The sequence below is a fragment of the Vipera berus genome (assembly GCF_964194415.1).
Source record: "Vipera berus genome assembly, chromosome: 6".
Taxonomy (NCBI): domain Eukaryota; kingdom Metazoa; phylum Chordata; class Lepidosauria; order Squamata; family Viperidae; genus Vipera; species Vipera berus.
In genome coordinates this window covers 77,792,902-77,816,930 of record NC_138208.1, presented here as the reverse complement: position 1 = coordinate 77,816,930, position 24,029 = coordinate 77,792,902, and the positions used below count along the sequence as shown (strand labels likewise).

Here is a 24,029-nt window from a genome sequence, read left to right as displayed (position 1 = left end):
CCTGAAATGACATGGCAGCCACAGTAATTAGCCAGGTGAAGATACATTTGTTTTAAATTATTTAAATTATTTCTGAAGCTCTGCACAGTCCTGGTATTTTCTAACTTCTCACTTACCTGCATGGCCAGGCAGATGGTGTTCAGCAAGATGAGGACGAACATCAGGTATTCAAAATAGGTGGAGTTCACCACATACCATACTTTATATTGGTACTGGTTTTGGGGGATATATCTTCGCAGGGGCCGGGCCTTCAGAGCATATTCTACGCATTGACGCTATTAAGAGAAAGCAGTAGGTTAGATGATCCATCTGTAACAAGAAAAATAAATTCTACGAGTATATGATTGTTTAGCTTGGTCAGAAATATTTATTATAAAAATTCTTGCTTTAGGAAAAATCATTTTCTAATGGTAAATCTTGTAAGTCTTAATGACCGACACATTGTTTTGGGCCCAAAATTTTGTCTAGCATAGACCATTTTGTGAGAAACAGCTGGTAGAGCAATTATACCTCATGAAAGTTCATGTAATTTTGAGAATTCCATCCAGTATGATCTTTGATGATTGGAAATTCTAGAAGTTGCAGTCTTAAAATCTTATTAAATCTAATAAACTTGTATATTGCAATATTGTAATTATTTACTTTGGAATAAACCACTGATCTCAGTAGTACTGGTCTGTTAGCGTGTATCAAAATATGACATGAAGACTCCAAAATATATCATTGCAACAGGAACACAGACTTGATAGCTTTATTTCGTGATGTAGTTTACATTATTATACAAGCAATGCCACAACGAACAAATAACAGGAGAGGAGCTTCCATTGTGATGCTTGTTTTATCTTGACTAGCCCTGTATCTTTCTTTTATTTTTTGATGAAGATAATGAAATATTCTAATAGTGCATGGGTGGGTAATGTTTATCAACAGGCCTACCACCCTCACCTTACACTGTAATAATAAATATTTAGTTGGATATTTGAATTGTATCTTGCAGGATTTTAACAGCCACATCATGGAATTACCTGGTTCTTGTCAAGCTCACAGTTCTTATATTCCTGTTCTCCTTGCTCTTGAAACGTGACAATGACGAAACCAACGAAGATGTTCATCATGAAGAAAGCAATTATGATGATATAAATAATGAAGAAAATTGAGATCTCCACCCGGTGGTTATAGATGGGCCCCACATCTTCCATATGGGAATCGATAGATCGATACAGCAAGCTGGAAACAAAGGGGTGAGGGAAAGGAAATAGACAGTAAATACTTTTGGATAACCTAATTGGCAGGCTTCTTTAGAGATCCTTTCTGAGCATACTGTAGAACTCAGCTGAAAGCACAAAACAGCCTTCTGAATGTGCCATTTGAAAGTTTCCAGATTTCCAGATATTCAGTCTTGTGACTATGTCAGAAATGGGACAGTAAAATGAAATAAAACATTATTTTCTAAAGAACTATTGAAACAGGTAGTGAGTTAGCACGTTAACAAACTGAAATACTGACTGACGAGTCAAGTTTAACATGTCCATTTAAACGCTGAAAAAGGCAACTTATTTTGGATCCATAAAATATGAAGAAATATTGCCTTATATACTCACTCTGGCCAGCCTTCAAAGGTTGAAACAGTGAAAAGGGCCATCATAGCGGTGAGGACATTGTCAAAATCAAATTTGCTATTCTCCCAGTTTCGGGACTGAATCATTGGTTGAGACACCACTCCATCCTTGTAAGTGATAAAATTACCCCTATGAGGAGAAGGAAAGTAAGGAGAATTGGGGGAAATAAACACAAAAGAAAATTCCCTGACAGCAGTTGACATGGAAGAGAGGACAGACAATCATGAACTCACTTGCATTCTGCTTCTGTTTGTTTGGAGCTATCACTGCAGCTGTACAGTTTGCCCTGGAGAAGCATGAAAGAGAATAATTAATTATAGAGCAGAATACAGAGTTATGCTTTCATTACTGTCTTATGAAGAAAAAAAATGTGCTTTGTCCTCTCTTCATCTATTGTTGTTTAAAGTTTTATCAGCTTGAATTATATTGCCAGGCTTACTGCATTTTGTATGGATCTTGGCTTATAAGATTTCATTCAAGGCCACACACGGACAACACAGTTAAGAGTCAAACTGGGATAGAAATAAGTATTTTATTGGACTTCCAGTTTTGCGTTGTGCTGGAATGGACGCAGGAAGACAGGGCTCATCCTTACGCGCCCAATTTCGCCCTATCCAAAAAAGGGCCTAAAGTTGCCCCAAAGAGGCGATGAAGAGGAGGGTATCTCGCAGATCACAAAGAGATGGCGGTCTTTTCGTTTGATCTAAGAAAACCCTCCAAACCAGCAGGGGAAAGACTGGCTACATCCTGTGGCCAGCCATTAGCTGCTGACAACCGAAGAACAAAAGCACCAATTAGCACATCGTAAACAGCATGTTTGGAACTGGGTAAGAATATAGATCCTTTCTTTACTATTTTACAACTGAATTTCCTGGGAAAGGCTCCCATGAAGCTAAAAACCTCCGAATGTGAACAGAAGCGGTGTTTTAATTTTAAGGGGGACAGAAATATACAATACTGAAGTGAAAGTAACATAAAGCTACAGTTTTGATAAATTTGAGAATTGAGATAATTGTTAAGATTTTCTCTTTGGAAAAAAACAAAACAAAACATTGAGGTGAGAAAGAAATCAATCCTTTCTCTTAAGAGTGGAAAATGAACTTTGAATGACATCTAGCGGTAGATTTGTGTACAGCACTATAACTTGCTTCCTGGCTGCTTGGTGACTCCTAGCTTAGGAGAACAGCTGGCAACAAAGGAAAAGATTTTGGCATACTTATCACCCTAACCTTCTTGGACTATAAACACCTACTGAGCTTGGACTTTTAATCTCAAGAGCTAGTGGGAGAGAAGGAAAATTTGACTTTGGACTATGCCTGGCTGAAAGAGACTTTTGAGCTGTTTTCAGGGAGGTTGAACATTTTGAACATTGTGTTTTACAACCTTGCCTGATTGACAATTTTTAGATGCCTGAGACAACGGATCACTATAAAATATTGCTTTTGGGACTGGACCTGTATTTTGGAATGTATTGGATTATAAAGGCTACGTATAAAGACCAGAAAGCTAGAGGAAACTTTGTTTTACTCTTACTGAGACTGGTGATATTAGAGGATCTCCAGGAAAGATGCCTCAAGAAAAAACAAACAACTTTCAGAAGGAAATATACTCTATGCTACAACTAATTCACCAAACAATTGTTGCATACAAAGAGGACATAAAAGAAACCACAATGAGACTAAAAATAATTTAGATAATATAAATGAGCAAATCTCCAAATGAAATCTACGACTAGAAAGTTCCCAGACAATGACTACAAAGTATGAACAAATAAACCAGAGATCAGAAGATGAAGCAGAGGAAATGGATCTAGAGATGGAAGAGATGAAAGAAGGGAAATATAAACTACCATACACAAATAAAATACTGCAAGACTTACCCATAACAATGAAAATGCAAAAGACCCTTTACCCTTTAAATCTGCAAGATGCACCTGATGACAAGGAAGATGATTTTGGGGAATGGAAGATAGAGCTGTCAGGGGAAATGTTATAATTTGGGAGACAAAAGATAAGGGGAGAAATTTAGGGAGAAGGTGGGAGTTGCTTAAGAAACATAAATGGACGGAATCCTCCCCCCCAAAAAAAATACCCTACCTAAATTGTCTGCCTTATGCCAAGCGATTTTCATAAAAATAAAAAGAGAATTCCTGGGGGATTTAATTGCTTTGGCTTGGAAAGATACTTGGCAAAGAAAGAAAGCGAGAGTTAGATTTAAATAATAGAAGATTTGACTTATTAGAGGGGGCATCATATGTTTAAATACTTGTTTCAATATGTTTAAAAGAACGAATGACCTTTAGATATAATTAGTCATTTATAATGAAAAATATGATTTAGAATTAAAATAGCATTTTTATTTTTCTTCTTTGGATATGGGAAATATGAAAATAAAAGAAGGATTGGTATGAATAAAATGTTTAGCTATATAAGTGTAATTAATATTGAGAAAATCATAACTGACAAAGATACTTTTAATATTGATGGGAAATCAAACCTTAACAAGAGCACGAAAAACAGGATATTGATTTATGAATTGATATTATGTTATTTGTATAAGATTAGTAAAATATGATGAAGATGTTTATATCTAATTTTGTATACATCAATAGTACCAAGAATTGTAATTGTGTAATGAGGGGAAAATGAAAAAATATGGAGAAGAAAGGAGGATCAGGGAACAAATATTGGATTGTGCAGTACTGAATGGATTTATATTGAAGAAGTCAGTGTTAAATATGTGAACACAGACAACATGTTGTTTACTAAGCTCTAAAGATTGTAATTCTTAAAAATTAATAAAACTTAAAAAAAGGAATAAGTATTTTATCATACAATTACTTCTAAAAAGTTATTTTTAATGTTTAAGTATATGATTTTAACAGAAGTCTGAATCAAAGAAAGATTAGTCATCAACAAAATAGGTTTCCAGCCATTTTCCAAATTATTTCAAATGTGCAAATCCACCAAAATGTCAACCTGATTTGACATGTGCGTTATATAAATATACTGAAGATTCTCCCTTTATCCAAATGGGTATGAAGTCTAAGATAGTTGTGATTTGAAGGAGCTGATGTGATCCTCAAAAAGAACAAGATTAAAAGCTTAAATAGCAAGACAGTGTTTGCAATGATAAAAGGGTACGAAAAGATGCAGATACTTTAATGGTTTTTATGTAAATTAAATTTAGCTAAATTTTCTTTGCATTTTCTTATTTTATATGCTTAATTTCTTTGGCCTATAAATCCCAACTCTGGCTGGGAAGGTGAGAAATGGTGATCACATGACCCCAGACAGTGCAGCTACCTTAAATACATGCCAGTTGCCAAGTGCCTGAATTTTGATCACATGACCATGGGGATGCTGCAACGGTTGTTAAGTGTGAAAACTTTTTACAGTGCCATTGTAACTTCGACTGATCACTAAATGAATGGTTGCAAGTCAAGGACTACCTGTAATTATGATTATAGTAAGGATAAAAATCAAATATTGCGCCCTAAGGAACAATATCATTGTCTTAGTATAAAATGGTATATTTGTATTAGAACAGAGAAGTCATAGAAATTCTCTATGTGTTTGGTGTGCTCTGAAAACTGGAGTACACTGTAACACTACACAATATTATTATATTGTTATTCATATAATGAAATAAAGAATTCTTAATCTAAGATCTTATGAAGCAAATTGAAATGTTCTAGATTTTCATGCTTCACATGTATCGTTATTGCTGATACTGCAATAGTAGTTTTCAGATAGAAAATACACTGAAGGCAGCTCATTGCTAGTAAAAGCTTCCACTTTTTGCAAACCCATATTCCAGTTACTTTCAATAACAGCCACAATATTAATACCTGCCCTGTGTGTACACCTGATTAACTATGTAGGTTGATGAGATCCATATGGTGGACTCTCCAGCTTCTGGAATTATCCCTAGCTTCAGGAAATGTTCATTCATGTGTGCACTGAATGCACTGTGAGAACAGCTGGGCTGATTCTGCTCATCTTCACTATTCAACAAAATTCAGAGAAGGTTCCCACATCCCATCCAGTTGCAAACATAAAATCTTCCCTTAAATTATTAGCAAGGGTGACACAAAGCCCCAAATCACATACAAGTAGTATTTGGGACTACTTTTGCAGAGGACTACATTGACATGGAACATACTAGTTCAAAGGCTGAACACCATTAGTTACTCCCTTAGTGTATATTATGAACTAAAGTGCTCAGTAGCTCTCTCAAATTAAGCAAGTCACTTACTTTAATGTTTTCTGATGATCGTTCTAGAAAATGTAGAGCCCCAGACAGTTTTTCTTTTCTTTTTCTCCCAAACGCTTCCAAACATTTCTATTGGATTGTCATTTTTTTCAACTTTCAATGAAAAAGCGAGGAACAAGTCCTGTAACACTTACCTTGAACAACTGAACTCCAATGCAGGCAAACATGAACTGCAACAAGGTGGTCACGATCACAATATTCCCTATGGTTCGTATAGCTACAAATACACACTGAACCACATGCTGCAAATAAAAATCAGAAATAAAAACAAGTTGAATTTTTCACTTTTGAGTTGTTTTAAGTACTAATATTCTTGTCACTTAGGCATCTTATACCTCTGTGCAGTACCACTTAGCAGGTACAAATCCACAGGCTATTTAGACTGTGATTTTTCACAACAGACTGTTCACTTTCTAAAAACTTTATCAGCTTTTTACCATTTGTATCCACAGTGAAAAGGCTAAACAACAGAATCTCCTAAAGCAGTGATTTTTGGGGGAAGAGGATCTATAACTTAAATGGGTATGTTGCCTTTGTTTAGATAACAAATGGCCACCCTTAAGCTGCACTGGAGCCCATAGCGATTTTTGAATGGGACAGTATTAGAGAAAATCTGTAGCATCATGTAGCATACCCAGGCGTATGCTATACTTTGCTCAGAAATGCCTTTCACATTGTAAACCATCCAGAGTCACTTAGGTGAGATGGGTGGTGTAGAAATTTGATAAATAAATACAAATACAAATCATTGTAACACAGAGAAATTTCCTGTCCTAGAGCTCTGCCCAGTCCAATATTACCACAGGAAAAAAAAGACAGGATCTTTTGCCATAAAAATGAATGACAAATCACTTATATGTAGCAAGATAAATAGAATTGTACACTTGTGGGGACTATTACCTTGAAGACAAAAAAAAATCACTCACTGTTAACAAGGAATCCTGCCTATCCGAACAAAGCAGATAGATTGAATCACTGCCTTTATACTCCTTGCCTAGCACTGGAAAAGACCCCAAACTGATTCATTCAGAAAAGTAACATAAAGTGAGAGAACATTTGATTTTTCAAGGACTGGTAACAGTTTTCTACCTTTAAACCCTTCGCTCTGTTGATTGCCCGCAGCGGTCTGAGGACTCTCAAAACACGTAATATCTTTACTACATTGATTGCGCTGGACCTAGAGAAGAACATTGAAGATCAGGATGTACTATCATTCTAGGAGTTATCTATGAGCTGAAAATTATGTAGTGAAATAGATATGATTGAGCACAGAAAGCGAATTTTTTACTGTTTACCAGTTCATATGCTTTCAAATAAAATGTTCAAGGTATATGAAAGAAGATTTGTAAAAGATTCATATATCTTTCCCTGGAACGTTTCTACTGAATTGCTTAAAACTAATATAAAGCTGGCAATATGTACTGGCATCTTTAAATCAGTTAAAAGTATATTTAATTTTTTCATAGGAAAATGTTGCACTTATTTAGAATGTCTTCAACTTAGTCATTTATATATAGTTTTATTGCAATACCTTATTAATAAAAAAGGTTTATTGGTCTGGCAGCAGAGATTTTATTCTTTTTACCACTGCATGCCCCTTAGGCTTTGAGGTTTTGTTTTAAAAGTATGTATATTATTCTAAATATATACATGATTTCTGTTCACAGAGTCTTTCTACTGCATTCTTTTATAGTTGAGATGCTGCATACTAAGATGCTAAATGGGAGGGAGCTGTTAGGGACAGGTGTATTAAGCTGTATAAAAATATCACATTGACCAAGAGGGAAGAATGACAAGTCAATCTGCCAAATGAACAGCAGATATAATACAAACAGGGTGCCATGCAGTAATCATCACGAGGCACTTTAAGACAAGGACTCTCAGAAGCATTTCACCAAATTGCTAATTCAGAAGAGGTCAGTTCTCCAGTAATTTATTCTCTGAAAGACTTTTTCAACCTACAACTTGGCTCTGTTAAACACAAACCCCAGCACAGACGGAACCCCATCCTTCCTGCCCCGTGGCAAAGAAGCTCCAAACAACTGGATGAGGTAGACTAATGGGCTGAAGAATCTTGCTTTGGGAGCTGTGTATTCTTTGAAGGAGGCTGAACTCTTTTTTCTTTCTATATACTACAGCAGCCTGACACGTTTTCAGACTGTGGGAACTTGAAAAAAGGCTGTACTAGCTTCACGAATAAGATTAGTTATGAGTCATTACTGAAGTTGATTTCACTATAAGCCATACATTCTGCTCTTAATTAGGAATCCAAGTTTCACAATTTGCTTATATTCTTTTTATCTTCACTGTCCAGACTTTCATACCCTTTCTGCCTCCGTGGCAAAACATGTGACATCATCTTTTCCCTTTTTTTTAGCTCCCTAATGTTTGCCTGGCACACTGCTGACCAAATAATTCGCTTCTCTCAACATTATGATCAAGTAATACCCTCTTTAAATCCCCACGCTGACTTATTCTAGCTTCCAAAGTTTTCCATAACCTAGTCTTGCATTTCTTATCCTACCACACCAACGTCCTGATATTGTCCTGCTCATAAACAATTGCCAGCTTTATATCAATCTCAGCCATGCAAAATTCTCCTATTTCAAACTACTCGGTGCTTTTGCACCGCTGCTGTGTGTGCTTGGTGTGGATTTGTTTTATAGAACATCTGTACAACACTGCTTCTGTTTTCTTCAAATCTATTCTCAAAACCTATGATGCTTTAGGTCCCTCCTCCTAATTCTTATTGCGACCAAGGCTTCAACCTAAGTCAAATGCGTAATAATGAAACAAAGTTCTTTCTTCCTTTTGCTTCTGCTGCCATTATCTCCTCTTTTGTTTCTTCTATAATGTTATAATATATATAAAACTTAGTACACCTTGGCTCCTTGGATTATGTCAGGTGCCATAATCACTTGACTCTTGCGTATCTTCAGAATATAATTTTTTCTTATGATAGCTTACAAACCAATTTAAAATCCAGTATCGGTCTGAACTAAAACAGCATCTTGTGGCTTCTTCATTATTCTTCATACAAATATAGGTAAGGTTCCCCCGCACATGCGTGCTAGTCGTTTCCGACTCTAGGAGCCGGTGCTCATCTCCGTTTCAAAGCCGAAGAGCCAGCGCTTGTCCGAGGACATCTCCGTGGTCATGTGGCCAGCATGACTAGATGCCAAAGGCACACGGAACGCTGTTGCCTTCCCACCGTAGTGGTCCCTATTTTTCTACTTGCATTTTTACGTGCTTTCGAACTGCTAGGTTGGCAGAAGCTGGGACGAGTAACAGGCGCTCACTCTGTTACACGGCACTCGGGATTTGACCTGCCAAACTGCCAACCTTCTGATCGACAAGCTCAGCGTCCTAACCCACTGAGCCACCGCGTCCCTACTCATACAAATATACGAAGACCCAATTATTTTGAAATGAGAATGAAAATCAGACATGTAAAAATAGTTACATGGGAGACTCAGAAATTAAAAACCAGGCTTTAGAAACCTACCTTCTTACTTTTAACTCTTTACAAAAGTTTGTACAAAGAGAAAGGACTATGCAGGAAGGAGGCAAACTGACTAAACAAACAGTTCCTAGTTGAAGGTAGTTCAGCATGAGCAAAGGATGATCTTACACACACAGAAATGCACACACAGACACACAAAGAAGAAAAACAATAGATACAATTTGCAGGAAGAACCTTCATCTAGCTTGTGCCACAATTGTGCCTGCTTTCTGCTGATCCATCTCTCTTCCTTACTATCCATATATCATATGATAGTTGGAAAGATACGATAGCTTACTCACTGGATCCCGAAGGAGATGAGAGAAACGCTAACCACTAGCAGGTCCAGGATGTTGAAGTAGTTCCTGCAGAAGGAGCCTTTGTGAAGGAAAGCCCCATAAGCAGTCATCTATAGGCAATTAAGATTTTACTGTTAGAAAATGTGAAAGATTTTCACAGGAAGCAGAAGGAGGGTAGAGGAGAAAACCTCTATACATTTTAGCACAAAGCTTCACATGAAGAAGGCAAAGAGGAGTAGATATGTTTTTCAGAGAAGGATATGCTAGAAAAAGTTGCTAGTAGCATCTGGTCCAACTAAGGCATGGCTGCTTGCAGCTTACTATTGCCTTTGGAATACACTTTTCTTTTTGTTAGCTTTCAATTGACAATCATTCTAGAATTTTGTAAAAAGTACTTTTCCATATGATTATTATTTAAATGGAAACTTTTTTTCCATAAATCTCCTTTAATGAAAATTTATCTAATGATCTCAATAGCTTCCTATTGAGTGCTACCAGATCCAGATTTAAATTTTTAGAAGAGTCATCACCCTGCTTAATCTCTCAGACTGAATTGAGGATTATACCACTGCTGCTTTCTTACTAGCAGGCATGGGTTTTATCAATACAGTTCAGTTTGCTGTTATATTGGTTCTACAAAATGAAGGATCTAGTTGTCTGTGCAAGAAGAACCCCAAGTGTGATTTTTATTATCAGTGATAATGTACATATGTCTAAATCAATATTTGCAATCACTTATAAAAGCTGAATGTAATATTAACTAGATCATAGCAGTTTCTGCATGAATTATGTTTACCAGCAACACACTCTTCCAAGAAAAGAAAAACTTTCTGTAATTCAAAATCTTAGGTCAGTTTTTAATGGCTTAGAAATCTTAAGGAATGCCTTCTCCATATGAACTTTCAAGGACACTTCAACAGTTTTTGTGAACTGAGGCTGTTAGTGGCTTTGGGGCTTTGTGAAATGTATTTTCCAGACATACACACTTGGCACGTACTGTATGTTGCTGCTTTTTTGAACATCAGGCGAAAATATTCCTGATTTTGAAATGTTTAAAAAATAATTAGCTGGGGCCAATCTGATTAAGTTTCTTTTGGCTGATAAAACTAGCTACTTCAAGGAAAGCATTATCTGCACATGGAATTTTAGCATGACTCCGTAAAAGTTTCAGAACTGAAAATCTTACAATAAGTATAGTTATTTTATTTATTTATTAAATTTAAAATACTGATTGGAATATGAGGAACAAACAACCATAGTTGCATTTTCAATTCTTGCAGCCAACCCAGAATAAAGGTAAAGGTAAAGGTTCCCCCGCACATGTGTCGTTTCCAACTCTAGGGGCCAGTGCTTATCTCCGTTTCAAAGCCGAAGAGCCAGCGCTTGTCTGAGGACGTCTCCGTGGTCATGTGGCCGGCATGACTAGACACCAAAGGCACACGGAAGGCTGTTACCTTCCCACTGTAGTGGTCCCTATTTTTCTACTTGCATTTTTACGTGCTTTCAAACTGCTAGGTTGGCAGAAGCTGGGACGAGTAACAGGCGCTCACTCTGTTACGCGGCACTCGGGATTCGACCCGCCAAACTGCCGACCTTCTGATCGACAAGCTCAGCGTCCTAACCCACTGAGCCACTGCGTCCCTTCAACCCAGAATACACTGCATAAAAACTTATAATTTTCTGTTAGTCTTTGTATGCTAAAGAGAATGGGATGTTATATATCATTCAAATCAAACAGTATTAGAAAACAGTATCTTCTGTTGGAAAGAATTCAGAAAGAGTGTAAAAGCACTGCTCTTTAAGTTGAAATCGGTAGAAAACAATATAATTAATTGTGGAAGGAAGGGCATTTGCTGCAACAATTGGCCAAACTGTCTGTTAGGACCACTGTTTTAAAGCAGAGTTTCTCAACCATGGCAACCTTAGGTTGTGTGAACTCCAAACAGCTCAGCTTGCATTTTCTAAAGTTATTTGTGACACAGTAAAACATTAAGGCTACAGCTTTTGAATCAGAGCAACAGAACCACTGGATAAAAAAAATCCACATAAATCTGAGCGGTAGAAACTAACATTTAATATTCTCTATATCACTGAAAGATAAATAAGTCAATCACAACTAGGGAATGGAGGGTCTGAAAGGCACTGTATATTTTTGTACAATAAGTTTTGACATGAACATGCACGTGCAATGGACGAGAACAGGATGCCAAAAGAGTATTAAATGCTAGGCATAAATTAGTAGAAAAAGTAAAAACTATCATATTTTATGCTATGCAGAAATATATGTTTAGAGATCATGGGGATTTGCTTTCTAGATACAGTGCCTAATTATTTACTGAATTGAATAAAGTGAGATAGTAAGCCCAGAAGTAATTCTATAAAGACTTACTTAATTATATTTTTCCTAAGATTACTTTTTAAGAGGATGGCAGAAACAAAGGCCCCCAAACTCAGACAACAGCTTGGTTCCCACATATTTTCAGATTCCCCTAAGTCAAAATCAAATCAAAATCAAACAAAACATACTAAGCATTAATGTTGTGTGTACAGCTCATTCTATAAAGTAAATAAGGCAAAGAGAGCCTGGATGCATTCTCAATTACCATTACACATATTAAAAGGTATTAATAGCTTCAGGTTGTGTCCAATCCTTTACCCAAGAAATCTGAAGCAACTTTAGTTTCAGACGGGAAGAGAAAGATGGAAAGAGACTTATTTTGCAAAGATTTTCTCTGTTTATAGGACATTTTAAAAAACCACCAAACACAAATTTTACCAGCTCTGATTGAACATTTCATGATTAATCAGATTAGCTTTTTTCAGATAGGATATTGTGTAGTCAGGCCATTTATTTTCTTGTATTTAACTAAAAGGAAGCCTAGATTTTTCCACTCAAATTGTTTATTTTTAAAATGAGAGTTTTCTTAGATGGCCCAGGAAGGTAATAATGTTGGTGATTTTTTCCCCCTGGCCAAACTCTTTTTTTTCTTTTTTGGTGGGAAGGAAAGCTTGTTTTAAATATAAGCTTTTTTTCTTTAAAGCAAATTGTACTTCTGACCTTAATCTAGACTGTCTCTTAATTGTAGGGGAAAGTTACTTGGACATAGTTATAAATTTTATATAGGCTGGTGGAAAGATTAACATTTTGCCAAGTAATATTGAAAGGCATTCTTCAGTGCTCCAATATTAAGACTAACAATGGATACAGGTAGACCTCAACTTATGACCACAATTGAGCAAAAAAAAAAGTGGTGTTGTTAAGTTTCTAAATGAGTTTTGCCCCATTTTTCAATCTTTCTTGCCAGTCGTTAAATGAATCACTGCACTTGTTAAGTTAGTAGCACAATTGTTAAGCAAATTTGGCTTCCCCATTGAATTTGCTTGTCAGAGGTGGCAAAAGGTGATCACATGACCCCAGGACACTGCAACCATCATAAATACATGCCAGTTGCCAAGTGGCCATATTTTGATCATGTGACCACAGGGATGCTGCAATGGTGATAAGTGTGAAAAATAAGCCACTTTTTTCAGTGCTGTTGTAACTTTGAACGATCACTAAATGAATGATTGTAAGTCAAGGACTCTGGGGGATAATAAAATGCTACTAATTACTCCAATCTTGGCCAATGGTGACATTTAGATCCAATCCCTAGAGTAGGGCTCTTCAAACTTGGCCCTTTTATGACTTGTGGACTTCAACCCCCAGAATTCCTCAGCCAGGCATGCTGGCTGAGGAATTCTGGGAGTTGAAGTCCACAAGTCATAAAAGGGCCAAGTTTGAAGAGCCCTGTCCTAGAGAGTTCTCCCCATGCATAATAATTTTGAAGAATGCTTTAGGAAAAAAACCCTCACAGTGATACAAGTAGTTCTTGACTTACGACCACAATTGATACCAAAATTTCTGTTGCTTAGTGAGACAATTAAGTGAATTTTGTCTCATCTTACGACCTTTCTTGCCACAGTCGTTAAATGAATCACTGCACTTGTTAAGTTAGTAGCACAATTGTTAAGCAAATTTGGCTTCCCCATTGACTTTGCTTGTCAGAAGGTCACAAAAGGTGATCACATGACCCCAGGACACTGCAACCGTCATAAATGAGTCAACTGCCAAAAATCTGAATGTTGATCGTATGACCATGGCAATACTGCAGCAGTCATAACTGCGAAAAACGGTCGTCAGTCACTTTTCGATGTTCTTATAATTTTGAGTGGTCACTAAATGAACTGTTGTAAGTCAAGGACTATCTGTATTCTAAACATAATGACAGCCAAAGGCTAACCTTAATAACGGTAAAATGAAAGGCAGCTTATAGCTTATCCTATTCTTCCTGCAAATGTTTCAATGCACTTTTCACATAGTCTCCTGCATGTACATTTCTCTTGAGAAATCACATAGATGGAACCACACAAATCTTCATAGTTGGAACTACTGTGGAATACCAACAGATGCTACAAGTTTGGACTAAGATGAGCTTGTCTTACCCATGGAGTGATAGCAAGAGCACCCTTTTTCTTCTGTCTCTCGGGTTTAATGTCTCTGGTTAGGACTAGTTTTTTCTGAACTAAGAGAAGATTATTGGCAGATATAAACAGGGAACAAGGCGACATTGGAGTGTTTTGTAGCATTTGGGGCACATTGTAATTCTCTGAAAGCTAAAGGGGAATTGCCCTTAGTGGATATACTATGTGGAATTCTGAACTACACCACTTACTCTAGTTATCTGTGAAAGATTTATATGATCTGAAGAGAAATCAGAGTATCTTCCGTGTATGAGAGCAAAGTTACAAGACAGAAGGAAATATGATCTTTTAAACTCTGATGCTGTTAATATTATGGAAGAACAATACTGAAAAGTGATGTAATCTTCAGTGGCTGTGTTGACAGGATATCTGTCTCAGTTTATCTAGCCATAGCTTACTTATTTAACTCAGTTTTCTGGACTTAGACGTCATGCTGGATCATAAATTTCTCATCCAGATTGGAATCATCAACACCAAAAGGTTAAAAGGTGATGCTGTAATTTTGTTTTTAGTATACTAGAAGAAATTCAATTGGGTTTCCTTTCTAGACTTTCTTCTACTTAGTCTCCAACATTCTAAACAATCTAAAATCTACCAAGTTAACATAATTTATCAACTAGTTACTATGGCCTGATAGGGCTTTAATAATTTCACCCGTCTTTTCATTTTTTTGCAGTTTCAGGGTGGCTAAAGTTTGCTCCTATTTCAATAGCTGAGTGCTGCATTGGCTATTTCGGCAACTGTAATTTAACATAGTAGGCCACATTTAATACAAATCCACTTTTTACACATATATGGAAGGATTCTTGGCTTCAATTGTATTTACTCACATTAGCAAATTGCTAGGATTTCCCGGTTATTAGGTGGAAATTCCGCTCCCTAAAGCCAATTTAGCACAAGATATATAAAATAGAAATTGTACTCTAAATAGTCTGACTCATATCAGACCTCAGGTTGCCTGCATTCATAATGACAAGTTATAATATGGGTTTTTTTTTACTTTGTTTTGTTTTAAACTTACAGCAATATAAGGATATTAGGAGAGCTTATCATAAAGAGTCCTTTTTGTGTGGTACATGAGTATCGCTTCCTGAAATGAACAAATGTGGTGTTCCAGGACATTTATTCTTCCCTGAGCTTACTGTGCAATTTGGTTGCTATATACCAAGGACTAACAGGTTTACTAACAAATGAGACTGTAGTATTTACAATAGATTAGCTTTTAAAGCATGCACAATCAGCTTTTAAAGCATGCACAATCACAACTGAGCTACAAAGGACACCTATTAACAGAGAAAACACTTGGGATTTAAAGCAGTACAAAATTACAAAGCAGAAAGCAAGAGGGAGCACATAAGGCTCATATTGGTTACCTTAAGAATAATTTCTAATGTAAAGATACTAGTGAAGACATAATCTGCATTGCCTAGGATCTGAAAAATAAGCACAGTTGGGTTAGTGATCACAGAGCATGGCCAAAACACAAAGAGGTGTGTGGGTTAGCAACAGAGAGCAGCAGAAAATTAGTGGGCTTATAAGTGAGAAGCTAATGGAAGAGGAAATGGGACTTTACCTTCAGGGCAATTTCAATGGTGAAAATGACAGTAAAAAATATATCAAAATAAAAGAGAATCTGTAAAACAAAAGGGAATGGGTACAGGGAGAAGGAAGGTATGTGAATGAACACTGTTAAAACTAAATCACAATATAAAGTCAAAATGAATAGCTATGTTAAGGACCTGTATTGGTGGAGTGACTATAATTTTTTAGTGAAGGCAACGATCAAGCTATAAGCAGGACATTTAAATAACAGTTTTCTTTGTTCACTCTTTTGTCATGTGTGCATTCATGAGAAAGCAAAATACTATTTCTGTCAAATGGCAGATATTTGCGGTATATCATAAATTCCTGGCCAAAAATATTAAATATACTTGATCTCTGGTGGAAAATGTATCCTTCCTTCCTTCCTTCCTTCCTAAAAACTATTATGTGTATTGAACTCTGTTTTATTATCAAGGGAAACAAAGTCACATTTTGAAAGCCAAGCTTCTTAAGACTTATTGGATGATCCTATGTTGTTATAAAACCACACCTAAGCTAAGATTTTTTTTAAAAAAAGGGTGTCCTAAATATAGCTATCATTGAAATCAGTGAGACTTACTCTGAGGTTACCATAATTAAGGTTAGGCTGCAAAGTGCAGTGTAGCTCTATCTGATCCTCAAGTAGGGATAGATTTGATTATACTGTATGTAAACAAAATACCAAAGTAGATCTTGGTTAGCTATTCAATGAACTGTTCCCTGAACGTTGTTCACTATAATGTCAAATATACAATGTTGTGTTCCTTTTAACTTTATAATTAGTCTGATTAAACTTCACAGGTTTAGTGTCTCTGAGGGAAGCTCAGAAACTCATTTCACAAATGAAAAGCTGATTGGATGGAACATATTTAAAGATATGTGGAGTTGTTAAACAATGCCGGAAGAAAGGGTTTTTCACACAATTGAACTTACTTCCTAGCTTTTAATCTTTATAGGCAAAATTCTATGCCAGCACAATTAAACATGACCAGATTAATGCTCAGTTTAGCATAGCACAATGCAGTTTTGGAGCTATTTTGTTGAGTTCACAACAATAGTTCTTAATTACTCTATTTAGAAAGGATTGGAAGTGGCCCTATTTTTGTGAATTCAGTAAATGTACAATAAATAAATTTAATAGCTGGTCAATATAATTTTTACATCATTACAAAAATTCAACAGTTCAGGTCAAGACACTGCAATTTGAATTACTCTTATGCAGTGCCTATGAATTTAGAAATACTTCAAAACAACACTAAAAAGACCTAACATAATATATGATCATACAAGATTTGCAGCTGAGTAGAAATTATTATAAAACATCAGCAAAAACTAAATCTCGCTTACTGGCTGATAACCAGATGTCTATTCTGTTTTAAATCATATTAAAATCAAAATAAATCCCCATTTGATGATAAGAGAATGTTTGAAGACCTGGCCACACTGTTGAAGGATTTGGAAAATATCACATTGGAGTACAGATTTGGTAAGAATAGTAAAGAAATATTATCCAAATTCTGCTATGGAATCTACTTCATGTATTGTGTTTCCCCCAAAATAAGACCTATCCCGAAAATAAGACCTAGCTTGATTTTTACACATGCTCCTAATATAAGCACTACCCCAAAAATAAGCCTTAGTTTTGGGGCGAGGCGCACTTGTAAAAATCAAGCTAAGGCGGGAGTGTGAGGGGTGGAGCTGCCCCATCTGTCCCACACCCACTTACCTCAGGACTGCTGCAGCTGCTGTCTGTGTTGTTCTGCAGCCGCTTGCGGCCGCATGCCATGTGGCGCTTCATGCCAGTGCTACTGCTCACATTAGGACACCATGTGGCTCATCACACTGATTGCGCCGGTGTTGCCACTCATAGCATGAGGCCGCATGGCTCAACATACTGGTGCTGCCACTTGCGGCAGGAGGCTGGGTGGTGTGTGCGTGAGTGGTGGAACCGGTGTGATGTATTGTGGTTTAGTATGCTGGCCTGACAGCCGCGGAAAGTATTACAGAAGGTGATGAGCACAGCACAAAACATTGTGGGCTGTCCCCTGACACCACTGGATGACATCGCCAGGGCTCACTGCCTTGGAAGAGTGAGGAAAATTCTCAGGGACGACTCACGCCCTGGTCGGTATCTCTTTACTCTCCTACCATCGGGTAGAAGATACAGGAGTATAGCCAGGCATAGCAACAGGCTGAAGAACAGCTTTTATCCATGGACTGTCAGGTTCTTGAACGGGAAATAATTTTACAATTTTATGTATGATTGACTTGCGAGGCCGGTGTGTTGTGCAATTAGCTCACATGGTGTAACAAGATGGTGGGTTTGTTGTCACTGTGAGTTGTGGTGGGGGGGCACGAAGGGAGGCTCAGCCAATCTCAATGTATACATGGTTGTACTTTGACAATAAAGGTTCATTCGTGATGTGCCATGCGGCCTCTTGCCGCGAGAGGTGGCACTGGCGTGATGAGCCACGTGGCCTCCTGCCACAAGCAGTGGCACCAGAGTGATCAGCTCGATGAGCCATGTGGCCTCCTGCTGCGAGCGGCATCTGTGTGATGCGCCATGTGGCATGCAGCCACAGAGGAATTCAAGCAGTGTCGCGACAGATGTCAGGGCATGGGAGTCCTGGCTGCAGCGATCCTAAGGTAAGCGGGTGCGTCTCGCTCCAAAACTAGGGCTTATTTTGAGGGTAGTGCTTATAATAGGCGCATGCGGAAAAATCAAGCTAGGTCTTATTTTTAGGATAGGTCTTATTTTCAGGGAAACACAGTAATGAACAAATTAATTTGTACATGTATGTATATGAACCACCACGTACATTTTTACCTGTTGATATCACCTTGCAGAAACAGTGTAATTTAGTATTCTGGCAGTAGGTAAAAATAGGAATAAAGAAAGCATTTTATCTTGGGAAATTAAGAGAATTTGGACTAGAGCCAAATTCTGCATCTTGAGTCTTCCTATGCTAATACGGAGCAGAGATTTTTCTCTTTTCAGCTCTGAATGACTATTGATGCATGCATAGACCTTTCAAGATTCCTATTAATTTTAATGTAGAGATCAGCTGCTTCCTATTTCTAGAGGCCTTTACATAGCATAAAAATATTGGTGGGTTTTTTAATTTACAAACTTGATTCAATTGACAAGATAAATAGAAAAATATCATGTGCAACTTTTAAATTTCAAGATCTTTTAGAGCATTGTTTCTGAACCTCAGCATCTTTAAGATGTGTGGACTTAAGTCCCAGCATCCCCCCCCCACCAGCCTGAAGAAACACAACTTTAAGGGAATATCTCTTCACTGAAGTAAATTGCAAATTATGCTTAAAATCTTGCCCCTTGTTTTTATGCTTGTTTCTTCTGTAAATTCAGTCCCACTGAGTTCAATTATGTTTGTTCTGAAGTAAATGAAAATAGAATTACAGGCTTAAATGCTCCCAATTATCAAGTTATTTTATGTATGATTATGCCTGTAATTTCTGCTATATAAATATTGAGATTATCCCATTAAATTATATTTTTGTCATGTGATTCAAAATACCTTGATAATGAAGCATAGTTTTGCTTTTGACAACACATTTAGACACACTTGACACAGACTTCTTGTTACAGTGAATATACTTTTACAAAGAGAATCATCAGTAGCTAATTTCCCTGGATTTTCCTTACTCTAAACAGACTGGGTGAAATTTGCCCTTTTCTGGATGATGTGTTAAATTAAGTGTGTTTCTGAAAGAGGAACATTATAAAGACCAGGGAGGAGGTTGGAAATAGTGATGATTTCTTGTTATCTAAATGATACTTTTGAAAATATTTCTACATATATTTCTTCTTTCATTTTCAACACAGATCAAACTCTGAAACAAAGATTCTGGTATAAATACTTCTGAAACTGCCAGATATAGCAGAAGTGAATATACTGCTCATTTACAATTCTTCATACCCAAAATATAGTAAAAGTAACAACTCTCTTGAAGGGAGCTAGACTACTGTACTTTGTAGTGGCTTGCCCTTGTCTTCTTCTGGTGCATGTTTTTGACTATTATTATCTCCCATCCAAGTATGACCTTAGTCTGACCTTTCATAGATTTTGAGATCAGTCAAACCTGTTGCAATCTGCTGTGGCTCTAGAATGTTTTAGCTTCCTTTTAAAACAAAACAAAACATGTTTTTGGGATCCACTGCTGCAGAGAATGGTTTAGACCAGTATTTCCCAAATGTGGCAACTAAGATTTGTGGACTTCAACTCCCAAAATTTTCAGCCAGGGAACTGAAGTCCACGTATCTTAAAATTAGTAAGATTCAGAAACATGATTTAGATAACATCTGTTCAAGCACATCTATATTAAATCAGATCTGAATGCAGGATAATATTAACATACAGGATGCCCCAGTTCAATCCTTGGCATTTCTAAATCTAGTTGTAAAAACATCTGCTTAACAATTTACAGAGTGAAATTTTGAGGTAAAAACACTGGTGATCTGTTTCAGTACAAAAAAGCTTCCTTCGGAAGGAGTGAAAAATAGTTTGCAATGTAATCATATGTAAGTCTACTTGAAGTTAATCTCATTGATTTCAGTGAGAGTTACCCCTGGTAGGTATGTTTAAGTGACAGATGTAATGACCATTCTTTTTTCTAGGGATCCACTGCAAATATAGTTTTATTGGAAGGGTAATGGATCCTTAGGAGTCTTTTTGAGGTTAATTCCCCAGAAAGCCCACTTTATTTGCTCTCATTTGTTTATTTATATATATATTTGACCACATAAACTTTCCTGAAGTAACATTCTTAGTTCCAGAAGCAAATAAAAATATAACAACTGCTTAATTTAATATGAATTCTAGATTAATTTATACAAAATTATGTGTCTGTGTGTGTTATAAGGTAGTCCTCGACTTACAACTGCAATTGACCCCAAAATTTCTGTTACTAAGCAAGACATTTGTGAATTTTGTCCCAGTTTACGACCTTTCTTGCCACAGTTGTTAAGTGAATTATTGCAGTTGTTACGTAACACAGTTGTTAAGGTTTCCCCCTTAACTTTGCATGTCAGAAGCTCACAAATATAAATCAGCAGCCAAGCATCTGAATTTTCATCACATGACCATGGGGGTGCTGCAATGGTCGTAAGTGTGAAAAATGGTCATACGTCACTTTTTTCAGTGCTGTTGTAACTTCAAATGGTCACTAAATGAACTGTTGCAAGTCGAGGACTACTTGTACTGACTGGTAGCTCTTTCCCTTTAGGCACTAATTTAGAACTTGGTAATCCTTAGTCGTCTGGCTTCTGAACCTCATTCTGAATAATCTGCAGAGAAGTGAAAAGATGGAAGGCATACTTGATTTCTAACTGAGTAATGCCGAACTGGGTCCTCAGCTGCCAAAGAGATGCTGCTGAGCAAGATGAAAAAGAGGATCAGGTTGGTGAAAATGTTATTATTAACGATGCGATGGCAGTGGACCCGAAATCTGAAAAGAAAAAGAAAGAGAGAGAGAGAGAGGAGAGACTTAGCCTTATTCATCAGATATTATAGAGATCAATGTTTTATTTCAACCCCTCAATTTCTTAAGCTTATTTGTATGTCAGAGGCCGACAGAAACAGAACATTTGACCATATGAGCATCAGCAATCTGAAGTGAAACAGCCCGGTCACGGATTTGCCACTTGACTGAAAGTATCAGGACAAATAAATCACAAACGGATTTCTACTTATGACTTTCAACCTTCTGCAGGGAATAAAAGATGAAATAATGATTGTGACTTATGATATATCCATGGTTTTAAACATATTTTGGCATTGTAAATCTGAGCAGAGGGACTTTGTTACTGAAGTCACCTAAGTCATATGGGTGTCTAACTGAAGATCCAAGTAAAATGCTTCGAATAAATCAATACAGTTATTTTTAAAAAGAAGATAAAACTGTTATGGGGGAGGGGGGGAGAGAGAGAGAATACTGTACTGTTTTTTCAATAGAGTGAGGAGTCTTGTAATTCCCTAGGTAAAGGAAGTCGACTGTGATAATAGCCTTAAGATTTTGTTGTGAATGAATGTAGAATGATAACTGCAAAAACATCTAAATTTTGCTTCTAATTCCCCCATCTCTTATTTCTACTCTTCTCATATGTGTATCAAACCATTCTGCTCAAGATACAAGGAAGATTTCTATGGCTTGGAGACAAGGCTGCCCTTCCCTTTATGCCATCGAGGCCAGTAGGGCTTTCATGGCAGCAAGCTGGCTCTTGGGCTAGATAAGAGAAGAGCTCTTATTCATCCATCCCTGATATAAACCAGGAAGCTTTTTTTTTCTTTTCACACAGCAATTCTATCTTAAGATAAAGATTATTTGTCTTTTCCACTTTTCATCTAGAATGTATTTGACTCTGTTCTGTCCCAGCCTCCGCAAATACTGCTCAACTGCTTACTCGTGAGGAAAAACCCCTTTGCATGGAACAAGGCAGGACTTGGTAAGATAATCCCCTTTTATTCTGACACAGCTTTTATGGAAGAAAACCCCAAGCAGTGCTTTAGCTATTGAAACGAACCAAGACTCAGTCTTTGAGTTCTCAACTGGAATGCTCATTTAAATCACTCAAAGACACAGAAATCCGACAAACATGGTTAAGTATCCAAGAATCCTGAGGCAAGAAATCCAACGACCAAAGCACAAAGCCGTAGCATGAACGGTTGCCTTCGGCAACCAGCCCCTCACATGCCTCTCTTCTTTATAGTCCAGCCAGGGCGTGGCTTCTTAAAGTCTTTTACTTTTCCTGAAGAGCCGCCCCACCGCCCTCCACTGTCCTGCACGCCTTTCCTCCCTGCGCATTCGTGCATCTGGAACAGGCCCAGCTGCTCCTCATCTTCGCTCAGTTCAGGCCCCCAACCCAGCTGTCTCTCTGCCTGAGCGTGAGTAGATGGGCCCGGTGTCACATCTAGCTCTGAGTCTTTGTGTTCCTCAGAGCCTTCCACAGACTCCGATGTGACCCCAGGCAACCCATCTGACTCGGCTGCCGGATCTGCTGGCAGGCGAGGACTCACAACAGCCTCTTATAACATTCTTGAAGATGAGTGACAAGAGTATACATTTTCCTATGCCATAGAATTATCCACTGATCAGACCTGCATTCAACTAGACAGACTACAAAACATGCAACTTCCCACACTTTCTTAAAAGCATATCGAGACTGTTTTCATGGTAGCAGAAGGTCATACAAGAAACAACATACTTGTTGCTGGGACTGAAAACGAAAAAAGCACTGGCTTCCGGCATTGGCACTGCTTTCTCCTTAAGGTGCAGTTCAGACATAGGGCGAGGACGAGGCCCAACAGGCATCTCTGGTTCTTCTTCATCCTCCTCTCCTAAAAGGTAAGGATCTTCATTTTTAGAATTATTCATCATAAATAGCCTATGGATTTACCACGTAAACACATATCTGATTGTATCTCACTCTTAAAAGTAAAAAGTACTCCAACCTATCCCAAACTGGGGCTCACTAGTAACATATCTACTTGTATAACACAAGTACCACTCCAGCATTCTGGCCAGCGTGAACCATCTTGGCTAGATGTCCATGGAGTCTCTATCATTCAGGTCATGGTTATCCCTAAGGTGTTTTTCAAAAGGCAACTGGAATTTCTTGATTTTTTTTCCTTTAAAATGTTTCACTTGTCACCTAAGAAGCTTCTCAGAACTGAAAAAAGATGAAAAGCGAAATGTTTTCAAGGGAAAAACCAAGAAAGTCCAGTTGCCTTTTGAAAAGCATGCTTGGGACATGTTGGCTAGGAATACTGGAAGTTGAAGACAGTCAGGGAAGAATGATTTGTTCTCCATCTTGGGCTGATTTGAAATTCTCCTGCCAAAATTATGAAGGGTCTTTCCCTTATAATTGGAGAGGTCAGAGGAGGCTATCTTTCAACCTTGATAGAATGACAGATCCTAACTTCTGTGTTTAAGATTGGAGTCTGAGGGAGTATGTACTTTATCTATGTATACTTGATCCTGTAACTCCTAGCAGAAAAGGAGAGTGATTCAAAAATCAAACTCTATCTAAAGCCTTGGGAATTCTTTGTATGTGGAAATTAATTTCTTGGCAGGTCAGACCAAGAAAATAGTGACAGGGACCAATGGAGAGCTCTTATTCAAATGGATGAGGATCTGTGCTCGACTTTCCAAACAATGCAAGGCTAAGTAAATCTTACCAGACTATTGGACTTACTGTACAGTCTCATA

General features: G+C 37.4%; 1 protein-coding gene across 1 annotated transcript in view; it reads right to left on the bottom strand.

Annotated features, from left to right (window-relative positions):
* Positions 1–24,029, bottom strand: part of CACNA1C (calcium voltage-gated channel subunit alpha1 C) — a gene marked incomplete at both ends in the record, with an annotated part of 519,540 nt that overhangs the window by 81,719 nt on the left and 413,792 nt on the right. The window contains 11 exons of the mRNA XM_081331729.1: positions 117–275; positions 1,026–1,227; positions 1,602–1,748; positions 1,853–1,905; positions 6,029–6,136; positions 6,984–7,071; positions 9,699–9,805; positions 15,590–15,649; positions 15,790–15,849; positions 21,140–21,269; positions 23,026–23,158. Coding sequence (XP_081187855.1) covers positions 117–275; positions 1,026–1,227; positions 1,602–1,748; positions 1,853–1,905; positions 6,029–6,136; positions 6,984–7,071; positions 9,699–9,805; positions 15,590–15,649; positions 15,790–15,849; positions 21,140–21,269; positions 23,026–23,158 — 1,247 coding nt within the window. The remainder of the gene's footprint in view (positions 1–116; positions 276–1,025; positions 1,228–1,601; positions 1,749–1,852; positions 1,906–6,028; positions 6,137–6,983; positions 7,072–9,698; positions 9,806–15,589; positions 15,650–15,789; positions 15,850–21,139; positions 21,270–23,025; positions 23,159–24,029) is intronic.